The sequence below is a fragment of the Bos javanicus genome, chromosome X (genome assembly GCF_032452875.1).
Source record: "Bos javanicus breed banteng chromosome X, ARS-OSU_banteng_1.0, whole genome shotgun sequence".
In the NCBI taxonomy this organism is placed as follows: Eukaryota; Metazoa; Chordata; class Mammalia; order Artiodactyla; family Bovidae; genus Bos; species Bos javanicus.
The window spans coordinates 76,706,574-76,726,110 of record NC_083897.1 but is presented as its reverse complement, the minus strand read 5'-3'; the positions used below and the strand labels follow the sequence as shown (position 1 = coordinate 76,726,110).

Below are 19,537 nucleotides of genomic sequence, written 5' to 3'. Positions count from 1 at the left end.
CTGAGGTATTAGAATATAGAGGGATGTATGGGTGGTGAAATGATAGTTTGGAGAAGGGGAAAAAAATCACAGGCAGGTACGTTTGAGCTTAGCACATCCAGTAGAGTGTGGAAGATGTGCAAAGAGAGGGCGGAAACACATAATAAAAGGTTTACTTTGCTAAGGATAGGGTCCAAGCAAGCCTGTATCACTAAAGCCTTTGAAGGCCAACCTCCATGTTTTATTATTGAAAACCTACCAAGAACTGAGAATGAACTAACAAGACTGCAAATGATTATATTAACCACTTTTTTTCCCCCCATTGAAATGTATTCAGCGAACTAGACACAAGCTTCTACTTGCTTTGCTACTGGCATGTAGGAACAAGCAGCTACAAAGAAAATAATCACCCTTTCACTCTTCTGTTAGCTTTTGTAGTTTTCATCACAAGAATAAACCATTATAAAACCTACATCTCAAAACATGTCATATGTGTTGTCACATAAGAGTCAATAGAAGACAATATTGACTTCTACTTACTATAAACTTTATCCAGACCAGACAATTTGAATATTGGCCTAATTTGGGCTTTAGAGTTATGAACAATCAAATGGGAGGCTACCAATTATTTGCTTAAAAGTTGACTTAACAAAAGTGGATTTATATTTACCTTGATGTTTTGTCATGTATATAACCCAATCAAGCAACCAAGCTGTAAGAATCAGATCCTTAAACATGTTTTTTCATTTTCTGCAGAGTTCCAGAATAAGAAACAGTGCTCTGAGTGCCCCTGGGCAAAAGATAAAGGAGGTTACAGCTTGTAGAAGTAGTAATTAGAGCCAATTACAACTTGACTTACCTGCTTTGTCATTAAAATGCCTGTCAGACCTCTCATTTTTCTAAACAGAGGAAAAGAAAAGGCATAGCTTAATGGGGGAGGGCTAGCTAAAGGGAAGGGATTTCCAATTCTGTTCAAACTTACTGTGTAACCTTAGACAAACACATTGCCTTTTGGCTTCAAACTGTGGTTTTCTCATGTCTAAACCCTAAGAGCTGAAAAAGACCTCAAGAAATCACCTGGTCGGGCCTCCTGCATTCAAGAAAGTTAAGGTATTATTAAAGTCCTATTTTCCAAATGAGACATGAAAGACTCAGATAATTTGACTATAATTTATCTTCTGCCTCCTAAGTGCAATAGATTTGGTCTTTTAGCTTAACTGTCATGAGAAAAATGTAGTTATTCTCCTCACTTTTTTCATATGTGGTATACAGGTTAACACATAGTAACCACAAATTACTTTGAAAATACGAAGGGAAGCTTGTGAATGTAACATTACCAACAGAGATACTAGCCCTTGGACTAGATGGGTCTCAAGAAAAAGTAACAAGAATGGATTTAGCCCTTTGAAGATTAACTTGAGGAAGAAGCAGAATTATACTTAGTTTAGTTAAATGGACCAAACTTACTTTCTGCAAATATGTATACAGGATAATTAGAAATAATGAAAAATTGTGAAACAGGAACGCCACTATGGATTTTCCACTAGGTTTGAAAGTGAACACAGAGTAAGTGAAGTTTTGCATGTAAAGTCAGAAATCCTGAACAAAGCAGACTCCATGGGGAAGGGTAAAAGGTTTTTCTCACAATTTAAGAAGTTCACTGTTCTATACAACTTCTAATGATTTTGCCTTTTGTCCTTAAAATTGTTAGTAGTCTGGTCACTGAATGCTTAATTACCTATCTTCCTGTCTGCAGTCTTTCTTCACGTTACATTCTAAACCATTCAAATTAACCCTGCCCAAATCACTGTCTTTACCTGCTACTTTGAACACATCAGCTGCCTCACAATCCCTTGTTATCCTCTGTATTGAATTACCCATTCAGGATTTCAAGACCCTCCATCAATCCACTCCAACTTAGTCTCTTCCTGATCCTTCTCTACCTTTGTTCCTTTTCATACACTTTCTCCTCACATACCTGAAACAAACCCCATCCTTGCATATGTCATCTTTCTTCACCTTTACTGAAAATCAACATATATTTGATGTGAGGTCTGCAGGGAGGGAGCCAAGTCTACTTAATAAAGGAGATTGGCGCCAAGCTGCCCCTCCCTGTTTCTATCAGGGAGGAGAAGTGAGGGCATAATGTTCAGGAGCAGAATGTGGAATAATGCTGCTGGGTAGAGACTGCTTGAAATATGGGGCAGTTCTGAATATTAAGAGGCTCTTCAGTATTTTAGGGTTCTCCCATCCTTTCATTCCTTCAATTAAAGCTTTATCTTTATTGTTTTTAACAAAGGCCTCAATTGATATGCTGCTTTCCTTGTCACACCTCCCTTGGTGAAGGTATGCAGTGGTCACTATTAGATCCCTAGACTGAGGGGAAGAGTGATTCCCATAGTTAGTGAAGTGGGCATAATGTATCAGGAAGGTTATTCCAAAGAGAGGGTGGCAGTGTATATGTAAAGAAATTTTATGTCAGCACATACTCTTGAGGAGTAAAACTCTTAGGCAGGGGCAAGAAGGACCATTCTTTTATTAGATCCAACATGAGTGATGTGGGCAGTTTGGTTCCTGACAGATATTAAGCTTAGAAACAGTATATATTTTGGATTTTTAATTTTTATTCACTTCCATATAACAGCATATATAAAATGTTGCACAGACAAAAAGCATTTCTGAAACTTGGTCACTCCTTTTAGATTGGCACAGATTACATATTTTTAAAAAAATCAATGGTGGAAGAATTTTCATCTCTTTTAAGGCTAGATTTGATTTGGAGATAGCCAAAAGTCACTTGAGACTAAGTCTGGTGAAACATGGTGGGGAATAACCTGAATGTAGTTGTTAGTGAAATAAACATGTAAAAGGATGACCTATTTTACTGTTAAAACATCGCACAACATGCCACCCTCAAAGGAAAATTTTTACTGGGATATTTAACTGTTCTGAAAGTTTTGTTTAGGGTACAGAAATATGTATCTGGTTTTATGATATTAGAGGGAGAATGGGCATAGCTAAGGGAAGACTGCAAAATATTCAGCTTCTTTGGAGGCCAGGTGATAATTTCCATCAACCTGCTAGTGCTTCAGGATGGTAAGCAGCTTTCGTATCAACTGTGGAGTGGTAGGTCTGCTTGACTTAAATGAGTGACACAGCTGTTGGGAAGCAGGAAATGGTGCTGGATTACACACAGACAACCAAAACTAACAAACACACACAGGCTTCCTGGTATGTAAATTATTTTTGAGGTTTGAGATCTCCTTTTACAGAATTTAGTATAGAACAGATTCAAAAACCAAACTCCTTGACCTCCCAATATTAAATAACTAAATGTGCAAAAGAACCACCATTAAATAGCACATAAAAAGCTATACATTTTCTATGAAACATTATGTGCACAGATTTTCAAAGCTGTGAAAATGCAATAAAGAGCACAACACATTTTGGTCACTTTATTAAATGACATTAAATAGTTTAAGTTTCAACTACTAAACAGCACTTTGAATGGTGAAAACACAGATAGTATTATTGTCATACTTGAATGCTTTTCTTTAAAAACACAATTCCAGTCCTTATGTATATTACAAAACAGCCTTAAAGGAAGAAGTGACATCTTTTCTACAGTACTTAAGATACTCAATACGGAACTGAAAAGCAGTCTAACAGAAACAAAGGCAAGTCTTCACAGCTGTATGATTTCAGCAGCCAAAGCTGGATGATGGACTGAAACATTACTATACAACTGGGACAAAACATATACAATATCACAATACTAAGCAAAAACGCTTTACACCCGAAGAAATAAAACAGGTTACAAAATGTGGAGAATTTAGCAGGCAAAACTGTATTACAAGCAACATTTTAAATCATTTTTTAAGCCATTGCAACTATTTAAAACATCTAAAACAAATATAAAAATGAGCCTTTTAGTATCTTATTGACATGATTTTATATTTAAATATTTGTTAAAGCTTGATGTTATACTCAAAGTACATATTATGTAGCTAAAATGTCAAGTGAAGATTGTATGCAAACTGATCCAAGTTTTATCCCAAACTATTTCCAATTAACCTTTCTATGTATTATTCTTTAAGTCATAGTTTCATTCATTATGAAAAAGGTTTAGAAGGTTGCCTAAAATTTTGACATCTATGTCTTTGAGCAAGTAATCAGACCATGGTGAAAGTTCCCAGGTTGAGTAAATCAGGTTTAAAGTATTCTGGACTTGTAGAAATACCAACTGATAACAGCTGGCCAGAGTATACTGTCTTCAAATATTTATTTCACAAATCTTGTCTTTTTCATTTCTTCTAAAGTAAAAACACATCCCCCTAGTGAAATAAATTTGATTATATGGCTGGCATAATATCCAAATATGGGAACGTGGAGGGTGGATCCACCAAACCTCAAAATTCTATATGACAAACTTAGTACTCTTGAATGTTCTACCACTAGTTCTTTCAAGATAAAAGTGGACATCTCTTAATCGTCCAAACAACTCAAAACAGTTTTAGCTAATGTTAAACTCATTCTAACTCAGTGATACCTAGAGCAAATCCTCCACCCAGCTTTTTTTTTTTTTTTTTTTTTTTTGGAATTTGTTAGCTATTTCCACTACATGTTACATCGCCATCTCAAAAATGGTTTCGCCATGTTGAGTTGACTCTCATAGTCTAACAATCTTTTTCTTTAAGAAACTCAAGCAACCAAATTGTACATGAATAAGCATACAGGTCATTTTTACAAGCCTGGATTAAGAAAAACGACAACGTAAAACCTCATAAAAGGGCATTAGATGAATTTTGATTAGAAAATTGCCTCATAGATCTAAACTAAAAAAAAAATTGAACTTTAAAACAGAATTTATGTAAGAAAATACAGTTGGGGAAAAACAACATACTGATGAGAGAAAAGAAGAGGAAGAGCATAGAAGCCAGTGATCCTTATCTTTAGGAGGAATTACTTCACAATACTGACAGTACTGGGAATTGTTTTAAAGCACATTCCCCATGTGAACTTAAAGTCAGCAATGGTTCTGCCATTTTGATGGTGTTTATAAAACAGGGTGTGAAGCTAACAACCACAACGTCATCCTTAACCTCCTAAAATGCTAGAACTTGATTTTGTTAGTCCACATCCCACTGCCAGCAACAGGATGAAGCACTAGCACTGGCACCAAGCAGTTAAGAGATGTGCCTTATATTAGTGCCAGGAGAGAGAAAATTCAAGTGTGGAAGATAATCCACGACCCTGAAATTTTACCAGTAATTATTTCAGCACATATAACTGAAAATAAAAATGGCAGAAAAAGACTAAAGAAGAAAAAGAATTCTCTTCTTAGGCTATACTTAAGGCTGTTTATACAATGCTAAGATAACTGTAAGACTCCTCCAAGTTTTAGAGCAGTAGTATTTAACAATATTGCACACAATTCTGTGTCAAAGATAACCAACCCTTAATTTCTAACTTTCAGTCACAGAGATGATATAGCAGGAGCCCAGTTTGAGACTTCAGTCAAAAGAACATTAAAACCATTTCAATCACTTTAGTCAAGAAATGGATAAGTACAAAAGTATTCCATAACTTGAGGAATCAACTCTAAGAACTCAGCTGTGTGTCTTTATATGTAAAGAATGAATATATAAATCAGTATTCTTTCATAAATTCATTAATTTATGACAATTTTATGGTCACTAAAAGCAGGCATAAAAATTTAGAGAGGAAACCTGTGGAGTTGTTACTGTTATGGAAGGACTTGTTTTCACTGAAAACAATTTGAAAGATCTTCTGTACTCAATGTGTGTAAGAAGATTCTAGGCAACATCACTGACAAATGTCAGGAAGAAATGGTATGCCCTATTAAAAAAAATTTAAAACTAATATGGAAGATTGGCATTTAAGGGGACCAAACTATTTATACAGTTGAGTTCTGTTAAGTCATTGATTCCTAAAAAAATAAAAGATCTTTCTATGATTTTAACAATCTTTTAAGCTTTTAGTGCAAAATCACATTGATTTCCCTGGGGAAGGTCCTGGATTTTTGCTTCTCATTGGGGGTGGCGCACGTTGTAATGGTGGTGGCTGCATACCACCAGCCACCGACTGATACATTCCTCTCATATCAATCTGCTGGTAGTTAGAAGGATTCATGATTAAATTTGGAGGCTTTGGCATCATGAGGTGACCCAGTGTTGCTTGTTGATAAGTCATTTGCTGCTGCTGCTGCTGATTGTACTGTTGCTGGAGCCTTCGGTTCATAAGTATTCGCTGAACACAGCTGATTAACTAAGGAGAGAAAAGAGAGCTGTTACAAGTGCATGACCTGTCTCAAAGAGGCAGTATCAAATTTTGAGTTAAAATCAATTTGTTAAGGGGGTAGCATACCAAAAGAAAAACATATTATTGTTATCACCATTACTAATTTGATGGCATTCACAGGACCATTACTGTAGAAACTAGTTAGTAACACCATTTAGGGCTAAATTCTCTTAATGACTTGACTATTGTAGTGCAAGCAGCATTTAAATTGGTTGCTATAGTAACCTGTCCTGCACTGTGATTAGTCTCAAGTATTAGTTACAGCAGTTTTTTGTCAAGTCTCTTTCTTTGTCCTTCTTTTGAATATTTCACATGATGATAGACAAATAAACACTTTTAGTGACAAACACCAAAGGGAAAAGGCACTTGCAGTGGGAGTAATTCCTACCTGCCTACCTAGAATGTAGATTCTCAGATTTCCTAAGATAATTTAAAACCACATAATTCTACAGTGCTTTCTAAGTAAAATTCATGCCACAGAAATTGATTCCCTGGTGTCAAGAGCTGAAATTTCCCAGTGCAAGGTAGATGGCTGCCAAACAACCATGCTAACAAAGATAATCATGGATTCTGGAATATGTTAGCCTTATAAAGAATTACATAATTTAGTAGGAACCTGTGTCATGTATCATTTATAGCTCCACTTGTTATCTCAAATTAAATATATTAAAAAGTATACTTATTTGTGGAAGTTGTTTAAAAATAGTAAATGTGGTAAGAAAAGTCTGGCAAAAATTCCTTTCTAGATGTCCAGAATATACAAAAGTGAAATTATATGGAAGAGATGCTATGTAAACTTCAAGGAGATTCATTTGGGAAGCTGTTGCTCCTTTGCAACAAAAGATATTACCTTTATTTGACATTACTAGGTTTATGAATAAAATTTCTTCTGGGAATAACCAATGACCATCCATCCAACCACATGTGGGAACAGATATCAACACAGATGTCACACAAACTCGTTATTATAAATTCAAGAAAATTAAACATAACCTAGAGATACTCTGAATTCTTACCATCTGTTGTTTTGTCAACACGTCATTGTAGATTGCCTCTCTTCGTTTGACATCAAGCTCCTGGCTGGCTTGTCTACTTAATGCTAATGCCTGTACCTGGGCCTCTGAGAGATTCATGTTTTCCTTCCACTGGAAGAAAAATTTCTATTTATTCCTTATTGCAGTAGAATTGAAGAAAATAAAATATTTATGGTCCTTAAAGATATTCAGGATTTTTAAAGTTTTCTTTCCCCCTTTTCCTTTAATCTTTTCTAAAGAAGACAATGATGTAAAAGCAAGGTACTAAACTGTCCACTGTTGTACAAGGGTTAGCTATGCCTAGAGAAAAACTATTTGGATTTAATTCATGCAACTGGTAATTAAAATATGTTTATATAAACAACACATACATTTCCATGATTAACTGATTTCCCAATTCTTCAATTGTACATTTCTCTTTTGTACCAACATCTTGATAAAACTGAGATATATAGCTTGGCACTATTATACAGTTCACTAGTGTTTTACTGTTGTAAATCAAGTTATAAGAATTATAAGGTCTTTCCCCCACAGAAGTAGTGAAGCAAAAAACAAAAATCAGAATGAATGGTGGGAATAAGAATTGCAAGTTGGTATAAGACAATTGCCAATTAACTTACTACAGCTGAAATTATATCTTCAAGAGGCTGAATCCTCACTGCTGTCACACTGTTTGTTGCTTCCACAACTTTTTCTCTTCCTTGATTAATGAGGTCCTAGAAGAATGCAAGAAATATCTTTATCAGGGCACATAAAAAGACAGCTTAGTTTTAAAAGTATAGGGAGCCTTTCTCTTGCCAATTTACAACATGTGGCCTTAAAAATCTTTAAGTAATTGAAAAGTACAGCAAAATTCAGCATCAATAAAATGGAGTAAAACTCATCAGTGAGGGTCTTGTTAGGAAGATAAAAATTGGGTTCTATTGTACCAATAATTTAATAATTTAAATGACTCCATAAGCACATTTTAAAAAGAAAATCACATATTCAATTACATTATTTAATTACTGGTATATTAAAACCTAGTCTTTCTTATTTAACTCATCATTGATCCTATTTTTAAATTATTTCATAATACTGTACATTATCATACACTTAAAGTAGCATCTTCACTGCTTTAGAATGTAGATCAATGTGTGTATTTATCCCACTTTCAAACATTAAGTAATTTGCTTATTCAAAATATTTTATAACTGAAGAAGGTGCTATTTCTCTAGCCAGTCAGCTACCCTATTGTTTCTTAATTAAAATAATTCAAACTATATTAATTCAAGGCCTGATTTCTTTGTGCTCTGAACAAACCACATTTTATTATAACTATGCTGGTTCAAAAAGGTCAACAAACAAAAGAAAAATTTCTTGGTCTATTCAGAGGTAATCTTTTGGGGAATGTGATATTCCTGCATAGGAAACCCTCAACAACAAGGCATTTGAAATTGCCTTTAATTCAAGGCAAAATACTTTCGTACTTCACAACTTACCTCCAGCTGTTGATTACTCATTGCTGATAGGGCTCCCAAATTGAAAGGAATATAAGGAGTTTGAGAGTTAAAACTGACAGGGGGTAAATTGGTCCCAGTTGGTATGTTGAAACGCATGGTCAGTCCCTACAAACAAAAAATTATGCACTTTCCACATTGTGATTTAAAACTTGAAATTCTACATCACCTACTGGTTAAGAAAAAAACCCACATTCTCAGATCTAGGAAATTATTAACACTCTTTCACACACAAATAAAACACCCTTTTCATCTGAAACCAAGATCTTATTACACAGAAAGCTTTAACCCCTAAAGGTGTAGTCTTTTCTGATAATTTGCACAGTATGGGGCAACTCAGAGAATTCTGATGAGACTCCTAAAATCACAATGTTAAAGAAGTTTAGTACAATGAATTAGGAGTTTAAAATGGATTCGGGTATTAGGATAAGGTTTCCCATGCTCAGGCACATTTTTGCTCAAGTGAGGTGGTATTTAAAACAGAGGTGGAACTATTTTAAATAAAGTTGCTGCTGTAGATTGACATTAATGTCCAATAATGGAGTATTTTTGTGTTCTGATAATCGGTCAAAACTTTGAGTTTGGTACACAAGCTAAAGCAACATTTACCCCTACCTCCAAACTCAAGTTCCTGTATGTCTGTTACTACAGTAAGGGTGTTGATGGAAGTTAAGTGATGCTAAATATACAGCTTCCCACTAATCTCTCAATTTAGCAAGTGCTAATCAGAAATGAGGTTACTACTCTTTAAAGGGAAACATTTTCTTCTCTCCTCTCCTTCGAGTCTACCACCAAAGGTAGCCAAAGCCCATAAACAGACACCCAAACTTGGGGGACTCTGTTCCTGAAGATTCACTATATTATTACTTTTTCCAAATGTGACCCTTTTCTTCCTCCACTGTTCTTTTAAATGACTAACAACAAAAACAACAACAAAAAGCATTTCAGATGAACTACCTTCTTCTCTGCTTCATATTCAGCCCAAGCTGCTTTTCTTTCTTCTTCAGTCAACTCTTCTTCTTCTTTGTGGTCCAAAAGAGAATCATGTTCATGATATCCTACAATGTGTTCTTTATGTATTTGAAGAAGTTCTGCAAGTATGGTGTCCTGTTTAGAAAGGTTGAAATAATAGTTATTTTCTCCCTCTGGATCATATCTCCATAGTTCTTTGACCTACTGTTAGTCTAGAAACTCGCTACTATACATATTTCTGATATATATGATAAATTACCTAGAAAACATTCACAATACATGCAATACCAGCCTCTTATGTAAGAATGTCATATTTATACAGCATGTTTTAGGGGTTCAATTTTTTAATGACTACTTTTCATCTTTCAAGCTTTCTTATTCCAACATTTTTCTAATTTTTTCCTATGCATTTTGTTTTGTGCTTTTTTCAAAGTTGATAAAAAAAAGGCTAACGTAAGTCTGCTAAATTCATAGATGCTTTTGCTAAAAATCATGGCTATTCCTGTTCATAAATATTTAACACCTGTATTTATTTATTTTGCTGCACCAGGTCTCTTAGTTGCGGCATGCAGGATCTTTGATCTTCACTGTAGCATGTGGCATCTTTATAGCTGCAGCATGAGAACTCTAAGTTGCAGCATGTGGGATCCAGTTTCCAGACAAGGGATTGAACCTGAGCCCCCTGCACTGGGAGCACCAGAGTCTTAGTCACTGAACCATCAGGGAAGTCCCTTAACAACTTTATTTTCATAATCACTCTACCTACCAACCACTATACTAACAAAATCCAAATCTAAATTAATCAAAATAGCTACAGAACAGTTTAACTGGAACATCAGTTCAGTTCAGTTCAGTCACTCAGGCATGTCCGACTCTGCGACCACATGAATTGCAGCACGCCAGGCCTCCCTGTCCATCACCAACTCCCAGAGTTCACTCAGACTCACGTCCATCGAGTCAGTGATGCCATCCAGCCATCTCATCCTCTGTCGTCCCCTTCTCCTCCTGCCCCCAATCCCTCCCAGCATCAGAGTCTTTTCCAATGAGTCAACTCTTCGCATGAGGTGGCCAAAGTACTGGAGTTTCAGCTTTAGCATCATTCCTTCCAAAGAAATCCCAGGGCTGATCTCCTTCAGAATGGACTGGTTGGATCTCCTTGCAGTCCAAGGGACTCTCAAGAGTCTTCTCCAACACCACAGTTCAAAAGCATGAATTATTTGGCACTCAGTTTTCTTCACAGTCCAACTCTCACATCCATACATGACCACTGGAAAAACCATAGCCTTGACTAGATGGACCTTTGTTGGCAAAGTAATGTCTCTACTTTTTAATATGCTATCTAGGTTAGTCATAACTTTTCTTCCAAGGAGTAAGCGTTTTTTAATTTCATGGCTGCAGTCACCATCTGCAGTGATTTTGGAGCCCCCAAAAATAAAGTCTGCCACAGTTTCCACTGTTTCCCCATCTATTTGCCATGAAGTGATGGGACCAGATGCCATGATCTTCGTTTTCTGAATGTTGAGCTTTAAGCCAACTTTTTCACTCTCCACTTTCACTTTCATCAAGAGGCTTTTTAGTTCCTCTTCACTTTCTGCCACAAGGGTGGTGTCATCTGCATAACTGGAACATACAGTCCTTCTATTTCAACTGTAAGAAACTCAAATATAAATTACACTATAAGGACCTAGGATCAAATTTAAATTGATATACATTATTTATCATTTTATTATCAAAGTGTCTTTTTTTTAAAGTCATGATGTCTTATGTCAGTCTTTTAAGGTGAAAAAACTAAAAGCTTAAAACTTGGAATCACTTATATACTCAGTAAGAACCCCAAACTCCTGCTCTGTTAAAGTGAACCATGGATATGTCGTTTGCTAACAAAAAATTTAAAATATTCACAAGCTGTGTATTAAGAAATTAAAGATGAAAACCTGGATATATAGAAGGCAAATTAATTCACTTTACAAAAGGACTTTCTATAGCTTCTAACAGCAAGATTCCTTAGAACACACTTTCTAAACTGAGTGAATTTAATGAAGGAATGTAAATAATTACTGGTCAAAGGAAGGTACAGGGAAGCATATAGCACATTAAATTTAATCTATTAAATAATGCTTAATGCCTGCCTAAGTTTTAGCATAGACAAAGCCCACACTTACAAAGAATTTTGTCTTTACATCTTCAACCATATCTACAGTATACAATTCAGCACAGGATAGGAGCTCAAATGTTTGTTATGTAACTCAAGATGAAAAATTCAACTCATGAGGCCCTAAGTTTTTTTTTTATTTTTCTGTACAAAAGCAAATGCTGACACCAATTCCAACCATTTTGATACCTGGTATTATGTTAACAAACTTTTTATCTTGCCACATCAATAAACACTTGAAAGAATCATTTCATAATTTCATGAAAGAAAATGATTTTTTTAAATGGATATATCTGTAATTAAGATTTTACAATTAATTTTGAATGCATGTGCTATTTCTAAAAGACCATATAAGGTTCAAGAAAGAAAGTCTTCTGGTGGAATGCATATATGCTAATAAATTTAGTTCTTTATTTTTTGGTTTACTTATTTTAAAACGTTAACTAAACATTTCTCTTCTGCACCAGTATAGAAATCTGCCATCAAAGCTGACTTTCTCTGGCCTATGGCATACAGAACATGTTTATCACAACTAGATAGATCTCCAAAGTTCAAAGTTACTAACCAGGCAGGCAGAGAGATAGGGCAATCTGAATTAAATTTTGTTAAAAGATAATGCTTCCTTAGATGTGTGTCTCCCATGGTTACCCCACCCCACCCCATGCATGACTCAGAAGAGAGGTATGTAATAAAACCAGATAACACTGACTAATATTTTTAGCAAGTGACCATGCCAAATATAATTAGGAAAGTCAGCTGTTCACAAAATACCAAATAAATTACAAGATAGAAATGTTCTATGGATAATCCCAATTTCACTTCTGTTTGACAATAAGTGATGTTCTTAAAAGAACTGTAGTCAAAAATCACTTCATTTCTCTAAGACAGTAACCTAAGGGAAAGAGCAGCAGAAACTGAATTTATTTTTCAGCTGTATGCTTCTCTCTATAACAGTGGATAATAACTTAATCTAGTTATGACTGTGAGTTAAACATGGATGAAATGCTCTACAGTTACATGTGTAACAGGATGATATAAGAATAGCAGGAATAAATGAAATACCCAATTCTCTGGAAAGTAACACTATGTCAATTAAGTATAGCATTTATTTCTCAATTATAAATGCCATGATTCATATATTAACTACTTTTTATAATTAGAGAAAAAGCCTTTGCAGAAATGCATGCACACACATACACACAAACAACGCTCATATATACCCTTTTTAAAAAGTGTCTGTATCCTGATTTTCAAAGTCCAAACTTATCATCTTGAAATTGGTAGAAAATAATGTTCAGAGAGGCAAAGTAACTTTTTCCCCAATCACAGAGCTACAGACTAGCTGGGATTAGAAGATAAATTTCCTGACTCCTATCCAGTGATCATTCTACCACACTGTAAAGAATGACCGTTTTCTTGAGGCATGGTTCCTCCATTTCCCAGATCTATTCTCTTTAAAAAAGAAGAATTCCCTAAAGGATTGCAGAGGAAGGAGAAACTTAAGTAGGTCTATTTTTTTCCACTTTTAACACTTCTGTTCTTTTTGAAGTTTTTAAAAACAAATGTGTTAATTTTTTAATAAAAGAAAATATAAAAGTTGAAATAAAAACAATAAGTAGACACAAACATAAAAGGTCAGTTCATGCTTAGCCTAAACCTGACAAGAACTGTTTAACCATTTTCATCTTCAGGAGATAGTCATTTTATGAAATCCCATTTCTGAAACCTTTTAATGTCTTCTCCTCACCAGATTTAAGATCTATGATATCAAGTCAAACATGATTGCCTAACTATTGTTAGACTATGATTCAGCTTCCACCCATGCAATAATTTTCATTTTGACCCACAGTCAATTAAAATGCCAACAAATCAGAGGAAAAGTGCACGTAACATACCTTCGTATCATTAAAAACTTTTGGACCCTTTTCCTAAAACATTACCTCCCTCCTAACATCAAGCGAAATAACCATATTGCTTTTAGTAGCCACAACACTCCCTTCTTTTCAGAATTTTTAAAATTTTTAATGGAAATGATGTTATAATTCCTGTTATAAAACCTAGAGATAACTACTGGTAACATTTGTGTATATCGCTCCACACATTTATATTTTACACACGTGTGTGTATATAAATTTTCACATAAAAATGGGATTGTACTATACTTTGCTACTATACTTTAAAACCTACTTTTCTGCCTTAATATCTGTCCATGAACATTATTTTACACAAACTACAGAACCTTCATTGGTTTTAATTGTGTACATTATATAGATATACTTTATCATTTGGGCTCCAAAATCACTGCAGATGGTGACTGCAGCCATGAAATTAAAAGACGCTTACTCCTTGGAAGGAAAGTTATGACCAACCTAGATAGCATATTGAAAAGCAGAGACATTACTTTGCCAACAAAGGTTCGTCTAGTCAAGGCTGTGGTTTTTCCTGTGGTCATGTATGGATGTGAGAGTTGGACTGTGAAGAAGGCTGAGTGCAGAAGAATTGATGCTTTTGAACTGTGGTGTTGGAGAAGACTCTTGAGAGTCCCTTGGACTGCAAGGAGATCCAACCAGTCCATTCTGAAGGAGATCAGTCCTGGTTGTTCTTTGGAAGGACTGATGCTAAAGCTAAAACTCCAGTACTTTGGCCACCTCATGTGAAGAGTTGATTCATTGGAAAAGACTCTGATGCTGGGAGGGATTGGGGGCAGGAGGAGAAGGGGACGGCAGAGGATGAGATGGCTGGATGGCATCACTGACTCGATGGACGTGAGTCTGGGTGAACTCCGGGAGTTGGTGATGGACAGGGAGGCCTGGCGTGCTGGGATTCATGGGGTCGCAGAGAGTCGGACACGACTGAGCGACTGAACTGAACTTAACTGAACTGAATTATTCTCTTAAGAGTTTATTATATGTTTATGCCACTTCTAGGTTTTAATTATCACCAAATCTGCAATGAAATAGGTTAATGGATAAATTTTAATGTATATCAACCACTTGTTCATACAATAATATGCCAACAATACTCAGGGACTTAGACAAGTACCCCTTATCATTATCATCATTTTAGCAAAGAAAAGACTACATGTAAGCTAACTGACTTTTAAAGGAACGAGATTCATTTATACATTTCAAAAGTAGGAAAGCAGAAATCTTTCTTCGAGAGTGTTGTATAAGACACAGTAAGAGAAAAAAGACACAGGATTTCTGATACAAAGTGTTTCTACAACTTTCCCATTTAAATTAATTGCAGCATACTGTCAATACAAGAAATAGATGATGAAATGAATAGGGCAAAAAATATCTGCAACAGGATCCTCAGAGTATTTCTTTGGGAAAAAAAGTTTTGCAAAGTCTAGTACAAGTAATAAAAACTAATAAAGAAAAATTTTATCCCAATATACAATATGATCAGAGAGAGGTGTTTTTTTTTGTTATTTCCCCCTTAAACCATGCATTATATTAGTTGCTATAGTAACACTATTATTGAAAATAATACTGGAGCAGAATCTATAATCACTCAGCCAACAGTCATCAAAATGAGATTTAAATTATATCCAAATGTGTACCTTTACTTTTCTTTGTCTAAACTTTGTTTCTCCTTAAATAAGTGAAAAACTTATAAGCTGGGAAAACCATGGTCTACATTCTAGCTAATAACCTAAATTAGTTTGAGCTTTAAAATGACTAGTCCAATTAATAAATGAAAATTAATGATAAACTACAAGTTTAAGTTAATTACTTAGGAGTTTAAAGTATTTGGCAAGCTGACAAAAATTTCCATTTAATTAATTATGAAATTAAACCTTGAAAATAAAAATTTAAAAAAAACAATCAAGCTTTGCCTAGGGGTGGGGGCAGGGGTTTGCCATGTTTTAAAATATTTCGCTTGCTATCACTTTGAATTTGAGTATTATAATATCTAGAAATAACACTAGAATACTTACGTGCCACAGGATCCACTCAAAAAGCTATGAAAAAAATTCCTTTTATTAAATAAGTCTAGATTCTTAATAAAGAAACTCAATATTCCTAGTCAAAAAAGTTTCTACTTTCAAATTTAAAGCCCGTTTCTTCCCAAACTACCTAAGGGGAAAAAATGCAACATATTTGAAAGTGACTAAAATCACTACAGATGGTGACTGCAGCCATGTTACTCCTTGGAAGGAAAGTTATGACCAACCTAGATAGCATATTCAAAGGCAGAGACCTTACTTTGTCAACAAAGGTCCATCTAGTCAAGGCTATGGTTTTTCCTGTGGTCATGTATGGATGTGCGAGTTGGACTGTGAAGAAGGCTGAGTGCAGAAGAATTGATGCTTTTGAACTGTGGTGTTGGAGAAGACTCTTGAGAGTCCCTTGGGCTGCAAGGAGATCCAACCAGTCCATTCTGAAGGAGATCAGCCCTGGGATTTCTTTGGAAGGACTGATGCTAAAGCTGAAACTCCAGTACTTTGGCCACCTCATGCAAAGAGTTGATTCATTGGAAAAGACCCTGATGCTGGGAGGGATTGAGGGCAGGAGGAGGAGGGGACGACAGAGGATGAGATGGCTGGATGGCATCCCTGACTCGATGGACGTGAGTCTCAGTGAACTCCGGGAGTTGGTGATGGACAGGGAGGCCTGGCGTGCTGCGATTCATGGGGTCACAAAGAGTCGGACACGACTGAGCGACTGATCTGAAAGAGCTAGTAAGGAGAAGGCAATGGCAACCCACTCCAGTACTCTTGCCTGGAAAATCCCACAGACAGAGGAGCCTGGTAGGCTGTGGTCCACGGGGTCGCAAAGAGTCTGACACGACTGAGCGACTTCACTTTCACTTTTCACTTTCATTCATTGGAGAAGGAAATGGAAACCCACTCCAGTGTTCCTGCCTGGAGAATCCCAGGGATGGTGGAGCCTGGTGGGCTGCCGTCTATGGGGTCGCACAGAGTCAGACACGACTGAAGCGACTTAGCAGCAGCAGCAGCAGCCGCAGAGAGCTAATAAATGAAGTTCACATACCACCTCATATCAGATTTTGAGGTCAAGAGCACATAAACCTTGCCAAAGAGTATTTATAAATATAATCCAGATTCTCAAATTGTAGGTAAGAATAAGTTAGTGACAACTGTAGAACTTGTAACTTTCAAGGAAAGAAAAGGCAGGCCTGACACTTACTTGTCCTTTTTATTTGCTCAGTCGAGCCCGACTCTTTGTCACGCCATGGACTATAGCCCACCAGGCTCCTGTGTACATGGGATGCTCCAGGCAAAGATACTGGAGTGTTTTGCCATTTCCCTCTCTAGGGGATCTCCCGACCCAGGGATCGAACTGGTAGAGATTAAAAGCTAGAATCTCCTTTGATAAGAATGTTTGATACTCAATTAACATTTAAGGAACCAGATACTATATTTAGCATTTAACCTTTAAAAACTGGTTATCCATTACAATTCTTATACATGACATATGCCACTCACTGTGAGGTAAAGAGTGCCATTCTATATTTTTATATGACTGTAGTGACTTTCTAGAGGTTGCAGCTTTCCAAGAAGAGCCTGAATTGGAACTCAATTCTTATGTTATACAATCTGGAGTTCACATTATTTCTTTAGTTTATTAACAGTGTTACATCCTCTAACACAACCATAGGCGTGTTATAAAAAGTATATGAAAATAGGAGGGAAAGTAGTTTTTTTGGCAGTTCAAATTACATTTAAAGAAAGAAAACATTAAAATGTAAAAGTTAAAATGGTTTAAAAAATGATGTAAGATCAACTAGTGATTCTTATTTTGATCAAATCTCTCCCACAATTTATACTCCTTTTAAGGTTCTAAAGTAATAAATTTGATACAAAAAGCTCAGTCATGAAAACCTCAGTAAATGAAGAGACATTCACCTACTTAATTCCCCTGTAAGTATTACAGTTTCAGTTTTCCACTGTCCCTATTCCTGGAAGTGTTATAAGACACATTTGAACCAATCAACCTCAATAACATATTTTAGGATATTAAAATGCTGTGGCACTCAAGTACCTATAGTAATTCACAATCACTGTCATTTCAACATGTTAGTTATATCCTTCTGAACTTCTCTAAATGAAAATGAAAAAAAAAAAAAACTGAGAGGACATATAGCCTTGCTTACCATGTTTCTCTCTGCAACAATTTTATGTATAAACATCAGTATAATTTTGCAGGAATCAATTGATTTGATTAAAAGAAAAAGACAGCCTTTTTAATTTTAGAGGAAAGTTTAATGGCAGAATAATGGTAAAAAATCTACCTGCAATGCAGGAGACACGAGTTCAGTCCCTGGGTCAGCAAGATCCCATGAAGGAAATGGCAACCCATTCCAGTATACTTGCCTGGAAAATCCCATGGACAGAGGAGCCTGGTGGGCTACAGTTCATGGGGTCGCAAAAGAGTCAGACATGACCTAGCAACTAAACAACAACATATATGTGTGTGTTGTGAGTGTGTGTACACACACACAGAGTTATATAACTTTTTCAATTGGGAGGCTTTATATGTAGTAGTAAAGCTCACAGAGTCTAGAGTACGGCTCCAACAGCATTCTGGGCAATGATGGAATGTGCTGTGTCTGCACTGTCTGATTTGGCAGCCACTAGTCACATGTTGGAGAAGGAAATGGCAACCCACTCCAGTGTTTTTGCCTGGAGAATCCCAGGGATGGCAGAGCCTGGTGGGCTGCCATCTATGGGGTCGCACAGAGTCAGACACGACTGAAGTGACTTAGCAGCAGCAGCAGTCACATGTTGGAGAAGGCAATGGCACCCCACTCCAGTACTCTTGTCTGGAAAATCCCATGGACAGAGAAGCCTGGTAGGCTGCAGTCCATGGGGTCGTGAAGAGTCAGACACGACTGAGCAACTTCACTTTCACTTTTCACTTTAATACATTGGAGAAGGAAATGGCATCCCACTCTGGTGTTCTTGCCTGGAGAATCCCAGGGATGGGGGAGCCTCATGGGCTGCTGTCTATGGGGTCGCACAGAGCTGGACATGACTGAAGTGACTTAGCGGCAGCAGCAGCAGTCACATGTAGCCTCTGAGCACTTGAAATGTGACTAATGTGTTGCAGAAACTAAGATTTTAATATTTTTTTCTTGGTCAGTTAACTGGGATCAAGAAAAGATTCTTACCAGGTTTTATTTACCACTTTCTCTTATATTCAACACCTTTTCTAAAGGTCTAAAGCAGACTCTCAATTTAAAAAACTAACAATGTATTCCCCATACACAGAGAGTAGTTTTTAAACCTTAACCAAGTCTTTCTAATGAAAAATTCATTGGACAAAATCAACAAGACAAATTATCTGATGTCAGAATTGTCCTAGAAAATTCTAGATATATGGCTGTCATAATTATAGAAGGACCAGTTATTACCTGTTCTAAGAACATACATATGTAAATACATTTTAGCTGATGCTTAAAGGATACCTCTCATTACCTAAAATGAAAGCATAATAAGCCAAAGCAATTTATTTATGTGAGGATCAAATCAACTTATTGCTCTTATTTTACCAGAGACTGAAGCACAAAGAGCAAGTGATTTGTTAGTAAAATTTCTTATGTTTATTTAA

The 19,537-nt window shown here is 36.1% G+C and overlaps 1 protein-coding gene across 8 annotated transcripts in view; it reads right to left on the bottom strand.

Annotated features, from left to right (window-relative positions):
* Nucleotides 1-3,407: 3,407 nt before the first annotated feature.
* ATRX (ATRX chromatin remodeler) overlaps nucleotides 3,408-19,537 on the bottom strand; it is a 286,342-nt gene continuing 270,212 nt past the window's right edge. For all 8 annotated transcript variants that reach the window (XM_061409663.1, XM_061409658.1, XM_061409661.1 and 5 more), the window contains 5 exons: nucleotides 9,791-9,940; nucleotides 8,816-8,941; nucleotides 7,955-8,050; nucleotides 7,317-7,445; nucleotides 3,408-6,267 (listed from right to left, as the gene is read on the bottom strand). In XM_061409663.1, the coding sequence (XP_061265647.1) occupies nucleotides 5,989-6,267; nucleotides 7,317-7,445; nucleotides 7,955-8,050; nucleotides 8,816-8,941; nucleotides 9,791-9,940 (780 nt within the window). In that variant the 3' untranslated portion in view covers nucleotides 3,408-5,988. The remainder of the gene's footprint in view (nucleotides 6,268-7,316; nucleotides 7,446-7,954; nucleotides 8,051-8,815; nucleotides 8,942-9,790; nucleotides 9,941-19,537) is intronic.